We start from the raw sequence: 11,207 nt of genomic DNA on the forward strand, positions 1-11,207 counted from the left end.
TTCCTCTAGTTGTGGTGAGTGGGGGCTACTCTGTAGTTACGGAGCACAGGCTTCAGCAGTTGTGCATGGGCTTAGATGCTCCGCCGCATGTAGAATCTTCCTGGACCAGGGATCAAACCCGTGTCCCCTGCATTAGCAGGCAGACTCTCAATCATTGGACCTCCAGGGAAGTCCAAGAGCAAATCTTAAAAGCTCATATCACAAGGAAAAAACTCTTAACTATGTGATGTGATAGATGTTAACTAAACTTGTGGGAGTCATTTTGCAATATATAAGTATATTAAGTCATTATGTTATGTACTTTCAAATTACACATATTATATCAATATGTCAATTACAGTTCCAATAAAAGAAAAAGTATCGTATTAAAATGAAACAACATTGAGGTGCTACAATAAATGAACTTTAATTAGTACATCAAATTATAAGACCTTACTCACTACAAACAAGGTGAAAAGACAACACTTAGAATGGGAGAAAATAACAGCAAATTAAACAACTGACAAAGAATTAATTTCCAAAATATACAAGCAGCTCATACAACTCAGAATCAGAAAAACAAACAGCCCAATCAAAAAGTGGGGAAAAGACCTAAACAGACATTTCCCCAAAGAAGACATACAGATGGCTAACAAACACATGAAAAGATCCTCAACATTACTCATTATTAGAGAAATGCAAATCAAAACTATAATGAGATACCACCTCACACCAGTCAGAATGGCCATCATCAAAAAGTCTACAAACAATAAATGCTGGAGAGGATGTGGAGAAAAGGGAACCCTCTTGCATTGCTGGTGGGAACATAAACTGATAGCCACTCTGGAAGATGGTATGGAGATTCCTTAAAAAACTAGGAATAAAACCACCATACAACCCAGCAATCCTACTCGTAAGCATGTACCCTGAGGAAACAAAAACTGAAAGAGACACACGTACCCCCGATGTTCACTGCAGCACTATTTATAATAGCTAGAACATGGAAGCAACCTACATGTCCACTGACCGACGAATGGATAAAGAAGTTGTGGTACAAATATACAATGGAATACTACTCAGCCATAAAAAGGAACACATTTGAATCACTTCTAATGAGGTGGATGAACCTAGAGACGATTATACACAGTGAAGTAAGTCAGAAAGAGAAAATGTAAATATTGTGTACTGATGCATATATATGGAATCTAGAATGATGGTACTGATGAATTAATTTTCAGGGCAGCAATGGAGAAACATACATAGAGGACAGACCTAAGAACATGGCTGGGGAGAAGGGGAGGGAGAGGGTGAGATGTATGGAAACTTACAATACCATATGTAAAATAGATAGCCAATGGGAAATTGCTGCATGACTCAAACAGGGGCGCTGTGACAATCTAGAAGGGTGGGATGAGAAGCAAGTTGGGAAGGAGGGGACGTGGGTGTTCCTATGGCTGATTCTTGTTGATTTGTGACAGAAAACTACAAAATTCTGTAAAGAAATTATCCTTCAATTAAAAAAATAAATTTAAAAAGATCTTATCCAAAGTGGTGACCAATATTTTAAGATGCCCATGACAACTGTAACAACATAAACAAGTAACTTTGATATGTATCGGTGGGAAAGTTGCAGGCACTGCTTTTACTACTGTAAAGGTAATTTTACAATACTGATTTGCTGCCAGCATTCAGATTCTGGAGTAAAGCTAAAATTTCAGTTAGTAAAACTGAACTATTTCCCTCCATCAAGTTCACAAATACCCCTGACTTCTACCCAGGGTTAAGAAGCCCTGCTTTCAGGGTGAGTTCTGGACATATTCAAGAGACAGGGCTGGAAAGATTTAGAGAAAGGCAAGACCCTACTCAAGAATCCCCTCTACAGTGCAGATGGACACGCCAGGATGTTTCTTTCCTTGTGTTTGTGGTGGTTGCTGGAGGTTCCTACTCAGAGCCTGTACATTTAGGATGGGTTGACGAGGTATTTGAAAACAAGTTCATCAACTCAAGTTCTGGTTTTCCTGACAGCAAACAGCTTCCGAGTCCTTATCAGATTGCCAGCTAACTAAAAGATCAAAGTAAAAGAAGTTTTAAACCAAAATATGTTTCCTACTGTCTTCTACTATAATCATTGTTTTCTCAGCTACATTTTTGTGCAGTTTTTTCCCTCTACTTTCATTGTGAACCATAACACACAGAAAATGCACAAAACATTTAATGTTCATTCTTTTTGATGTGTAGTTCTCCACTGTGAATAAACCAGGATTTAACGATCCATCCTATAGCTAATGGGTGTTTGGGCTGTATTTAGTCTGGGGGTACTACAAATAGGCTGGTTAGAAACATTCAAGTACTGCTTTCTTAGTGGAACTAAACACACATGCAGCTTTAGCGGATAATTCCTAACAATTATCTAGCAGTTACACCATTATATGCTGCTCTTGGTATATACAAGGGTTCCAAGGCTGCAAGTCCTTTCAGATACTTAGTATTGTTAATCTTTTTAGTTTTGGCTTGCATTTCTCTGAAGAGCATCTTTTCATGTACTTACTGGGCATTCTCAATTTTCTTTTCCTTATTGATTTATAGCAGCTTTTTAAATATCATGGATACTATACATGTACAGATTATAAATATCTTTTCCCACTGTGATCTGCCATTTCATTTTTTTAAGGTGTCTTTTTTACTTATTTTAATGGTAAACTTGGTCTGAATAAACTGAAAAGCCACTGTCAGACGGGGATGTCCTCTAAAGTGGTGTCCTGAGGATGAGAAGCCCTCCGGCACTGACAGGTTTAGCCCAGACTGTTCCAGGCAAACTGGCTCCTCACTGCCCCCCCCACCATTCCTCCTCAGGGCCTTTGCATTTGCTATTTCCTCTCCCTAGAATGTTCTTACCTAGATTAATACATGGATTCCCTCCCTCATCTCCTTCAGGTCTCTGCTCAAACATCACCTTAGTGAGACCTTCCATGGTAACCATCTTAAAAACTGCAAACTGCCAGACCCCAGAATTCTTGATCTCTTGTGTGCTATGTGCTAAGTCTCTTCATTTGTGTCTGACTTGTTATGACCCTATGGACTGTAGCCCACCAGGCTCCTCTGTCCATGGGATTCTCCAGGCAAGAATACTGGAGTGGGTTACCATGATCTTCTCCAAGGGATCTTCCCGACCCAGGATCAAACCTGAGTCTCTTATGTCTTCTGTATCGGCAAGTGGGTTCTTTACTTCTAGCACCATCTGGGAAGCCCTTATCTCTTTACCTTAAAATTTTTTCATACCCCAAGTTACTTTTACATATTATATACATATGGGTGGACATAGAGAGAGCAAGATAAATAATACGTGTATGTGTGGTTGGAAACTCCTGCATTTAGATTGTGAATTATTACCTCTTTCCTAAACTAGAAGCTCTGAGGGCCAGGGTATCTGCCTGTTTTGTTCCCTGCTCCATCATCAAATCTAGAGCAATGCCCAGCACACAGCATGTGTTCAATAAATGTTTACTGAGTACCTCAATGTGTAAAATCATTAAGGCAGTTCCTGGCACATAACAGCAGGAGTTTTAATAAAGGTCTGCTGACTGAAATCTTACCAGTTGATGTAAAAATTTCAAAAAGTAAAATTTTACTCAGTTTTTTCTTAAAGGTGCTGTTTACTCAAATTCTTAGATTAAAAAGGCAAATTTACCTTCATGTGTTAAGACGAGCAATTCACTCCACTGTCTTCCACCTACCCAAGAAAAAGAAGAAAGACTCAGATATTTGGTTAAGCTTTTCTGCTCACTATACTTGGTTTTACCCATTGATTTTTATAGCTATTGGGAGTTAGGAAACAGAAGTTTGTCCCAGATACCACACGATTTGGGGCAGAAAGAAGCACACGAGGAGGGGGTCACTGTGGGCACTGAGGGCTCTGGGTCCATGTTTTCAGACCTCAGAGATCTGCAGGGTGTAGCGCTGTGGAGTGGCCAGGGACTGGGGCAACATGTCCACTGTGCTCATGGGGCAGTCTTGGGGGCAGATCTCCTTGGCCAGCTGCCCCTTCTTCTTCAATGCGCAGGCCTCCTGGTAGGGTGGTGAGATGGGGGGCTGCGTGGGTGGTGTGTACTTGTATTCTGAGCCGTCCTCTAGCTGCAGGGACACACATTGGGAGGGATGGTGAGGACCTGGGAACAGAGGACAGCACCCCCCATCCAACCCACTGTTGGCAGGGCACTTACGTCCAGTGGGTAACTGCGGTCTGAATCATAGGCGCTCAGGTCCCCACAGGTCACAAATGGCACAATGATGCGGGTGGGGCCATCCAACTGGTTGAAATCTGGATCTGACAAGCAGGGAGAGATGAGACAAGACAGGGCCAGGGTGTCTGGGGTCAGCTGTGACTCAGGCTGCACCCAAGATGGGTACGGAGGCCTCCCTCACATATCCACCAGCTACTCTTTACACTCCTGCACCAGAAATCCTTCATTTGGTTCAGATCACCTCCTCAGGGAAGCCCTCCATGATCACCCATTCTAAAACAGCTGTCCCCAACCTGCTTTTCTCCCACTGCACTTATGGCTACCTGCCATATGCTGCCTGGACTTTGTCTCACTCAAGCATGCTTGACACAAGAGCAGCCCTGTCCTTTTTCCCTCTAGGGGCCAGGCTGAAGGCCCTCACAGGACAAAATTCCCACACAGAGGTGGGGTTTCTACTTGGGGGTGTGACTGAGTCTTCCTAGGCTAGAAACTCCTTAGGCAGGTGGAGTGTCCCTTGGGGTAGGACTCAGAACTTTCACCAGGTCTAAGAGTCATCACTAGGGAACTAAGCCAAAGATCCTCCTAGATCAAAATATCCCTACAGGGGTGGAATTTCCAGAGGGTGGGGCTGAGGATCCTTTTGGGACAGCATTCCCTTAAGGGGCAGGGTTTTAGCCGCGCATAGGGCTAAAGGCCCTCCTGGGACATAAAATTTCACTGGCACACAGACTCTCCCCAGGGATGGGGCCCAGGGCTCTCACCATAAGAGTGGTCCAGCAGGGGTTTGGTCAGGTCCGGCAGGAAGCCCTCAGGGGGGTCGTAACCCTTACAGACAGCAAAGGCCTCTATGGGGAGAAGGTGGAGTGAGGGGCAGCTGCTGCCTCCACTGCATGTGGGAGATGGGTCCCTGAGATTCGAAGCCCCTGCCCAGCCCCTCCACCCCACTGACCAATGCTGGAGTTCCGGCTGCTTCTGGGCTTGGCACAGAGCACGCTGGAGAAGAAGACACGCAGCTGGCTATAGATCAGTGTCACATCCCGGCCTCGGAAGATCTGCAGGGTGGGGAGGCAGAGATGGAGGCATGAAGATGACCTTTGGAGACTCCTCTCTACCCCATACCAGGTTCCCTGAGACTTACCTTAGCCACAAAGCAGCCCCCTGGCTTCAAGACGTGTGTAGCAATGTTCAGAGCCTATGGGCAGGACAGATGGCTAAGGCTGAGGTAGAGCCAGCCAGGAGGGGGCCAAACTGAGGTAGGGACAGCCAGGGTTACTCACAGCTAGGAGGAGCTGGGCCTGCATATACTCATCAACATCGTGGAGGCCGGTTACTGTGGCAAGAGGAACAGCATTAGGGGGCCATACAGTCTAACTATCTTCCTGTCCCAGAGAGGTTAAGAGCGCTAAAAACATTTACCAAGCTCTCTTACTGCTAAGGTTCTGCATGCAAATGACTACATCTGCCAACTGGATGCATATTCTGAGCTCCTAACCCTAAGACACTAATTTTCAATCTCAAAACAATCTTAGGCACGAGTATTATTTCTTCTATCTCCAGTCCAGATTCAGATCAGAACGAACATCAGATGCAACACATCCAAAAACAAACTCTTGACCTTCTTGCCGGAACTTGTTCCTCCCGTCATTTTCCCCATCTCACCTGATCCTTCCAGTTGTTCAAGCCAAAACTTTCAAGGTAGTTACTTTTGATACACACACACCCCTTCCACTCTCTTCTCACACCCACATTTAAGCCATTAGCAAACTTTCTCAACTCTTTCAAAAGATCTCCTCTACTCGTCTCCACCACCATCGCCACTCACCTGGATGACTACAGCGGCCTCCCCTCCCCAGGTCTCAGCCCTCACACTGCTCACAGCAGCCAGAGGGATACTGTCAAGACACACATCGGGCACGGCCTTCCTCTGCTCACAACCATCCCATGGCTTTCTCCATGCTCTTGTCTTAGTAAGGGAGCCAAAGTCACCACTGTGGCCCAGAAAGATCCACCTGAGGATCTGATTCCCACCACCTCACTGACCTTACCTCCTACCACTCTCACACTTGCTTACTCTGAGCCAGCCACAGTGATCTCGCTCTTCACTCTCCTACCTCAAGTCGTTTGTATGTGCCAATCACTTTACCTGGATTCCTCTTTATCCAGATGTGCCCTAGCCCACTCCCTTGCCTGCTTTAGGTCTCTATGCTAAAGGCAGTGAGGCCTTCTCCACTTTACTTAAAATTCCTCCAGGTATTCCCTCCCTCCCTCTCATTTTCATTATTTCCCCATGGTGCCTATCACTTTTTGACATGCTATACAGTTCAATCATTTGTTTCTTTTCTGTCTGCTCCCACTAGAACACCAGCTCTCTGAGGTCAGAGAATAGTAGAATTTTATTCATGTTATCCTCCCAACATGTATAACAGTGCCTGACACACAACAGATGCTCAGTAACTGTGCTGAATGGATGGATAGATGGCTGACTTGAAAAAAAAAAAGAAGTGAACAGTAACAGAACAGTTGCAGAGAGATGACAAAAGGTTGGACAAAACCAAAATAGTAGAAGGCAGAGAACAGGAAACAGGTAGGGAGAAGTTGCCAGATGTGGGAACAGCTGACAGTGCAGGGGAGAAGCAATAAAAGAAGCCAACAGAAGTGGGACATACAGAGAGGAACATGCAAAGGACCCCCCGCCTGGCCGCCCAGTCCCTGCTGTTTACCATCAGGAGCCCCGTCACACACCACTAGGTCCGCGGGGCAGCCTTCAAAATGCTGGATGATCTCTTTGGCAGTGGACAGCTATGGAAGAGAGGGATGATGAGTGGCCCCACAGCACCCCCACCAAAGCCCTCTAAGCCCACCTGTTGTCAGCCCTGGCCCACAGCATCAGGTCAGCCAAATTCTCAGGCTTTGCCTGAGACTGGGCTCCATCGCTGGGAATATTTTTTGCTGTCTCCCTGTGATGACAACTCGCTGGCTCTGTTCCTCTGCTGTTATCCTCTCTTGGTTTCTCTCAGTTACTCTACCTCTGTCTGTCTTTCTTGGTCTCTTTGTCTTTTTCTTTCTTGCACTTGCTGCAAACCCCAGACTGGTGGGGGGGGGGGCTTTGTCCAGGATACACAGCAACACCCCCAGCCATGCTCTCACCTGGGTGATATCCCCCTGGATCTGTAACACACCTGGTAGTGGAGCCATAGCCTGAAGGTCCACAGCCACCACGTGGCCAGACCCTTGGCCCCTGTGGACAACATAGTCCATGTCAGCTCAGTTTTTACTCCTGGTCCACCCTCCAACCTAGTCTGCCCTCCCGGCCTCCCATCTGGGACTCCACACTCACCCAATCTTCTGACTCAGCACCTGGCTCCAGCTGCCTGGGGCCGCACACAGGTCAACTGCCCGCGTCACACCTGAGCACACACAGGAAGGTGCACTGGTCAGCTGCACCCACCTTTCCAACTGGGACCCTGCAAAGCTTACCCCTTTCCCCCAGGAAGCACCCAAGCACCCATATCTACCTGTTGCCCAGATGCCCAGCTCCTTCTGAGTACCTGCCATCTTCCTGACTGCCCCATGGACCCTCCAAGTCAGCCCACCTACCACACAGAGCTCTGTAGACCTAGCCCACTTGTCTATTCCCTTCACCCGCCCCATCCCCCAGTGAATTGCCCACCAAATGGGGACCTTGGAAGAGTTGAAATTCCTCATCAAGTTGTAGCAGCTTGAAGGCACTGCGGGCACGCCAGCCATTCTCCTTGGCTAGGCGGTAGTAGACATCTCGCTTGTCCTTTGACGTCCGTCCCATCTTCCACGCTGTTTGCCCAGGGACCTGCCAATAGTAAGCTGATGCTGCCCTATATCAGTAAGTGTGTGAGTGGGCCATTACCTATCTCTGCAGGGCTGTGAGAACCACATGAACTAAACCAGGCTCATCTGATCTATGTGACAGCTCTCTCAACAGGTGGGGAGGTTGGAGCCCAGTCACTAACCCACTGAGCTCACCGAGCCTGAAGGATCCCATTACTGAGGCCTCAGGCTTCACTGCTCACCCTATAGATTCCATTATTAAGCCAACAGACCCCCCAAAGTCCCACAAACCCAACACTTGTCACACAGATGATGTTACTGACCCTGTCCACCTCCCACTGCTGTCACTTATACCCCACATATTAAACTCTGCAAGTCTCACTATCAACCCTTCTCTGCCCACCTTATCCCCAATAACATCTCACCACCACCCCCAGCTCTCCTCGCTACCCCTAGTCATAAAGCCCTACTAGGCCCCATTAATCCCCTGCTTTCACTCCATTACCCTCACACTACCTCACTGCATTCCCCACCTCCTTAATCTCTCTCCCCTGAAATGATTAGGCCCCCAATTATTCCTTTTGTTGTTTAGTCGCTAAGTCGTGTCCGACTCTTTTGTAACCCCATGGACCGTCGCCCGCCAGGCTCCTCTGTGCATGGGATTTTCCAGGCAAGAATACTGGAGTGGGTAACCAATCCCTTCTCCAGGGGATCTTCCTGACCCAGGGATCAAACCCACATCTCCTGCATTGCAGGCAGATTCTTTACTACTGAGTCACTTGGGAAGCCTGATAATTCTTTTATCATCCCCCATTAATACCTGGAGGATCATGGTCTATTAGTTCCCCATTAAACTCTCAGTTACTATGATTTATCAGCCCGCATTAGCTCGGCCCTCCAATTGATCCTTCACAGATCACTAGACCCTGTTAACTCTTCTTACCACATTCACCTTAATCCCTGATAATCATACATCAGTTCTCCATTCTCCCCTCACTGCCCACCTGTCTCCCCACCCAAAAATCAATTTATGATCACACCCAACAGCTTACTATTACCCTCTCTTTGCTCACTCTGTTCTCATTACTTCAATGATCATGCCATCATCACAAACTAAAATCCTTTGATCACAATACCCCTTTATCTTCCCATTCTCTCTTCTTTGATCACTACTCCATTAGTTCCTTGATCATGACTCTCACCTCTATTATTCCCTCCACAGCCTCGCCATTATCCTTTGAATCACTATGCTCCATCACTCTTTATTAACCCCTTGAATGTCATAACTCCATCCGTCCCCCAGGGATCACACTGCTACTTGCCTCCCATTATTTTCCAGTTGCCCATTCTCCATCCCCTCATTAACTAAAGAACACATCCCCACTGGCCCCCATGAACACATCGACTAAAGCACACCTATTAGCCCCCACTGATTCCCCAATAACACTTCCACCAGACCTCTACTATACCCACGCAGCCCACCAAACCTCTACACCTACCCATTAACAGCCCTCTGGCTACACCACCGGTCCCTCCTCATTACCTCAAAGCCCAAGTCTCCACTGGGACCACAAGACCCCCTTCAAGGCGGCTCCGCCGGTATCTGGACCCCTGCGCCCCCGTCCCCCACCCCTAGCCCATCCCGCAGGAGCGGTCCTATTCTCCAAACAAACGTTGGGTCTGGAGCCTACCCAATGCCAGCTGCCCAAACTACACAGTTGCAAACTTCCCTCCTTCCCTCACTGGCGGGACAGTGCAGGCATGCCTTAACTGTCTCAGTCGAGACCCAAGTCCTCCGCGCCCCAGGGCCTACCTCCAACTTTTGGAGTGGGGAGAAAAGGAACGAAGGAGGCCGGTTCGTGAGCAGCACAAGCCTCGGCGAGAGCGCAAACCGGTGAGAAGTCGTAGGTTTTCAGTTTGGGTTCTCAGTTGCTCCGAAAGTCTGTCGCGCATGCCTAACGGCCACCAGAGTGTGCCACGCCTGTCATCGTGGAATGCGGTGGCTCGCGCGAAGCCGGGACCGGACCTGAACTTACCACGTGAGTTCCGGCAACTCAAGCTGACGTAGCAGGTCTGGCGAATTGCCGTTCCCAACATGCAACGGGCTCTAGTAAAGCCGCCGAAGTCTCGCACGGCGAGGCCGAAATGTCGCGAGGCATGAGAACTGAGCGTGCTCTTTTGTTACAAGGCGAAAAATCGCCTTTTTCTCCGCTCCTCCCTTCTTGGACAACTGTATGTCTTGAGCCTGTGAACTACATTTCCCAAGATACTACTAGCGCGCCGGCACTTACTTATTTTTCGCGTACCGTGAAGTGCAGTTACCTTTGGGGTGGTGAACTTGAGAGGAAGGGGAGTGCGTTACTTAAGTGCGCGGGCGCGCGAAAGCTACTGGTCTGCTATTTCAAATCTCACTTCCTCTAATTGATAGCTCATTCTGATTGTTACCTTCTCAGAACTTCAGTTTCTCTATCTGTAGAAAGGGGATAATAAATAGTGCAGACTCCACCTAGAGTTACTGGGAAGATTAAATAGGTGCAGTTCAGCGCACTAATTGTAATTCTGTGTTCTTCAAACACTTTTAACTCGGACCTAGAAAAAAAAGACTGCATCTGGACTCAGTGCACAAGCAAATATAGTAATGGAAACATTATAGCATTTACTGTGTGCCAGGCACTTTTCTGAGTGCTTTCAGTGATGTGCTGGTAAATGGTTAACAAGCATTTATTTAGGTGGAGAGGGAAAGGAAGCCCTGATTTCTAACATTTGCCAGTTTCCATGGTTTACATACTATTATCTTGTCAGATTTCAGCCTACCAAGGTGTAGTCACGGAACACGGAGTCTGGAAGAGATGCAGTAGTGCACCATGTCTATTGTCTCCATTGTACAAATAAAATAAGGATAAATGCTCTCTCAGGAGCATAGAAATAATGAAATGTAGTAAAATAATAAGTGATGAATTTTGAGTATCACCTTTCAGAATTTAATTTAGTTGTAAGTTTATATAATTTCATGTTTAATAATAGCTGTTTCCCCCGTTTACAGGTGAGGAAAAGGAGGATATGTATATATGCATATTAGATATGTAAACACATGCCATTTACTATGTATATGGTGACATAGAAATATATAGTGATGTCTAATTTTTATTGGTATATAAATTATATATTAGTAAACAATGCAAT

At 46.7% G+C, this 11,207-nt stretch overlaps 1 protein-coding gene across 9 annotated transcripts; it reads right to left on the reverse strand.

Moving 5' to 3' along the window:
• Nucleotides 1–381: 381 nt before the first annotated feature.
• On the reverse strand, nucleotides 382–10,080 carry FTSJ1 (FtsJ RNA 2'-O-methyltransferase 1). 9 transcript variants are annotated; one of them, XM_060407596.1, is made up of 13 exons: nucleotides 9,838–10,080; nucleotides 7,902–8,046; nucleotides 7,558–7,627; nucleotides 7,368–7,458; nucleotides 6,941–7,019; nucleotides 5,498–5,550; nucleotides 5,359–5,412; nucleotides 5,170–5,272; nucleotides 4,982–5,065; nucleotides 4,200–4,297; nucleotides 3,913–4,110; nucleotides 3,668–3,709; nucleotides 382–2,041 (listed from the first exon to the last, which is right to left on the reverse strand). In XM_060407596.1, the coding sequence occupies exons 2-12, from the start codon at nucleotides 8,020–8,022 to the stop codon at nucleotides 3,677–3,679; spliced, it is 984 nt and encodes a 327-aa protein (XP_060263579.1). In that variant the 5' UTR covers nucleotides 8,023–8,046; nucleotides 9,838–10,080; the 3' UTR covers nucleotides 382–2,041; nucleotides 3,668–3,676. The 9 variants fall into 9 exon arrangements, with proteins under 9 accessions (XP_060263579.1, XP_011962159.1, XP_011962161.1 ...); XM_012106769.4 differs by having other exon boundaries at nucleotides 4,200–4,303; XM_012106771.4 differs by having other exon boundaries at nucleotides 7,902–8,060.
• Nucleotides 10,081–11,207: the final 1,127 nt, after the last annotated feature.

The sequence above is a fragment of the Ovis aries genome, chromosome X, assembly GCF_016772045.2.
Source record: "Ovis aries strain OAR_USU_Benz2616 breed Rambouillet chromosome X, ARS-UI_Ramb_v3.0, whole genome shotgun sequence".
Taxonomy (NCBI): domain Eukaryota; kingdom Metazoa; phylum Chordata; class Mammalia; order Artiodactyla; family Bovidae; genus Ovis; species Ovis aries.

Bases quoted from the DNA above. Each gene is read 5' to 3' on its own strand.
- FTSJ1 (XM_012106769.4), bottom strand. From the start codon at position 8,022: ATGGGACGGACGTCAAAGGACAAGCGAGATGTCTACTACCGCCTAGCC. The intron at 7,628-7,901 runs GTCCCCATTTGG...GTGTGTGCTCAG, and splicing joins GGAATTTCAACTCTTCCAAG to GTGTGACGCGGGCAGTTGAC. The intron at 4,111-4,199 runs GTAAGTGCCCTG...GTGTCCCTGCAG, and splicing joins ACCGCAGTTACCCACTGGAC to CTAGAGGACGGCTCAGAATA.